The sequence below is a fragment of the Gekko japonicus genome, unplaced genomic scaffold (assembly GCF_001447785.1).
Source record: "Gekko japonicus isolate JY-2015 unplaced genomic scaffold, Gekko_japonicus_V1.1 scaffold5949, whole genome shotgun sequence".
Taxonomy (NCBI): Eukaryota; Metazoa; Chordata; class Lepidosauria; order Squamata; family Gekkonidae; genus Gekko; species Gekko japonicus.
In genome coordinates this window covers 37,465-39,354 of record NW_015159900.1, presented here as the reverse complement: position 1 = coordinate 39,354, position 1,890 = coordinate 37,465, and the positions used below count along the sequence as shown (strand labels likewise).

Below are 1,890 nucleotides of genomic sequence, written 5' to 3'. Positions count from 1 at the left end.
ATCCAATCCCTCTGTTTCAGGTAGACATACCCAGAGTACGTACTTTATCCCAGCCAATGTTTTCCCTCCAGACTTAAGTGACTTTCTACTGTATTGCTTAAAAAAAACAACAACACAACAACCCTAGTTATACTCAACAAACAAGTGGATGGAGGAAAATACAAAACGAAGGGGGAAAGACAGCAAGAAAGAAAGGGGGGAAATAAGGGAGGGAGAAGAGAAGAAGAAAAGAGATTGGATTTATACCCCGCCCTTCACTTGGGAGTCTCAGAGCGGCTTACAAACTCCTTTCCCTTCCCCTCCCCACAACAGACACCCTGTGAGGTGGGTGGGGCTGAGAGAACTCTGACACAAACTGCTTTTTTTCAAGGACAGCTGTGCCAAAGCTTGTGACTGACCCAAGGTCACATCAGTAGCTGCAAGTGGAAGAGTGGGTAATCAAGCCCGGTTCACCCAGATTAGAGTCCGCACGCTTAACCACTACCACCAAACTGGTAAGTATCAGATCATCAAAAACTGGTAAGTATCAGATCATCAAAAAATACTGGCTTATTTCCTAACCCCCTGAGCTAAATAATGCTAATTTTTCAGATACCAAAGCGTACCTGCTCAAGTATGACTATGAACCCAGAGGCTGGTGGAAGATCGTAGGCCATAGCAACCCAAGTCGGTCCGAGTCCAAGTCCAAGCATCTGGAAGAGCATGTGGAGTGTTCCAAAAAAGAAGGAGCGGACTGTCTTATGAGAGGAATTATGGTAGCCTTGGGCCCACTGGCAGAAGAGGCCATAGGGTACTGCCAGAGAGGACAAGAACATGCACAGCCAGGTAGGAGCAACAACAGAGAACTTGCCAAAACTGTAAACCAAGAGGTCAAAGTCAAGCACCAACCTGAAAGAAATTTTTGAGGAGAAAAATGTGTTAAACGATACTCATTCACTCGCTTAAAACAGGCATTTCTAGGCTAAGGATAAACATGTGAGTCTGTTGCAGAAAAGGAAACTTGACTTTTTAAAAAAAAATTCCAAGGCTGAATCAGTAATGGTGAAACCTGTGCTGATATAGTTGTTTCACAGATCCACGCTTAAAAAATAAATCTTAAGACACACACACATTATGCAGAGGTATGTATCAGAGACTGAGGAATGTGGCTCCAGTTCCCTGATCCAAGTACACACGACTGGAGAATTTGGATTTTCTACCACATTTTGTGGTTTGTGCTAGAACAAAGTTTGAGTCCAGTGGCACCTTTAAGAACAATAAAAGTTTAATTCTGGGTATAAGCTTTGCAGAAGTGGAAACTGGCCGGGTTACCGAGACGTCTGAGCCCCTGGTGGTTATGTCAAAGCAACACGTACGCACACCCTCTTAGGAGGTGGTAAACATTTTAATCTGCAAGTTGTTTTGCTTTGTTTTTGGGTCTGTGTATCCAAGTACAGTCAATATACTTTTCACACAGTCCCTTTTCCCACCTTTGTGTTGTTTACCGGCTATGTGGTATTTTAAGATAATTTAGTGTCTGTACCAAACACCTAATAAAAGTTGTAAGAAAGTGAATGTAAGGCCCCGGTCACACGGCAAAGTTGCCGCGGGAGAGGCACGGAAGGTGGGCGGATTATCCCGGCGCGATCACACCCCAACATCTGGGAACTGGAGCGCACCCGTGGTTTACCGCCGACTATGCGCATTTAAAAACTAGTACCTCCAAGGTACTAGTAAACGTTTGCCACGGCCTGCCCGTGGGGTGATCGCGCCGGCGTGCGGCATTCCCCTCCGGTCCCTCGTTTAGCCGCCGGTGCCGAGGGAAGGACCCATGGTGTGCCGCCGGCGCGTCTGATCGCGTAATCACGGATCAAACTGCGCCGGGGCAATTAGCCATGCCTCCCCCCCGCG

The 1,890-nt window shown here is 46.7% G+C and overlaps 1 protein-coding gene across 1 annotated transcript in view; it reads right to left on the bottom strand.

Annotated features, from left to right (window-relative positions):
* Nucleotides 1–587: 587 nt before the first annotated feature.
* LOC107107994 (sterol O-acyltransferase 1-like) overlaps nucleotides 588–1,890 on the bottom strand; it is a gene marked incomplete at its 5' end in the record, with an annotated part of 8,377 nt that continues 7,074 nt past the window's right edge. The window contains one exon of the mRNA XM_015408383.1: nucleotides 588–888. Coding sequence (XP_015263869.1) covers nucleotides 588–888 — 301 coding nt within the window. The remainder of the gene's footprint in view (nucleotides 889–1,890) is intronic.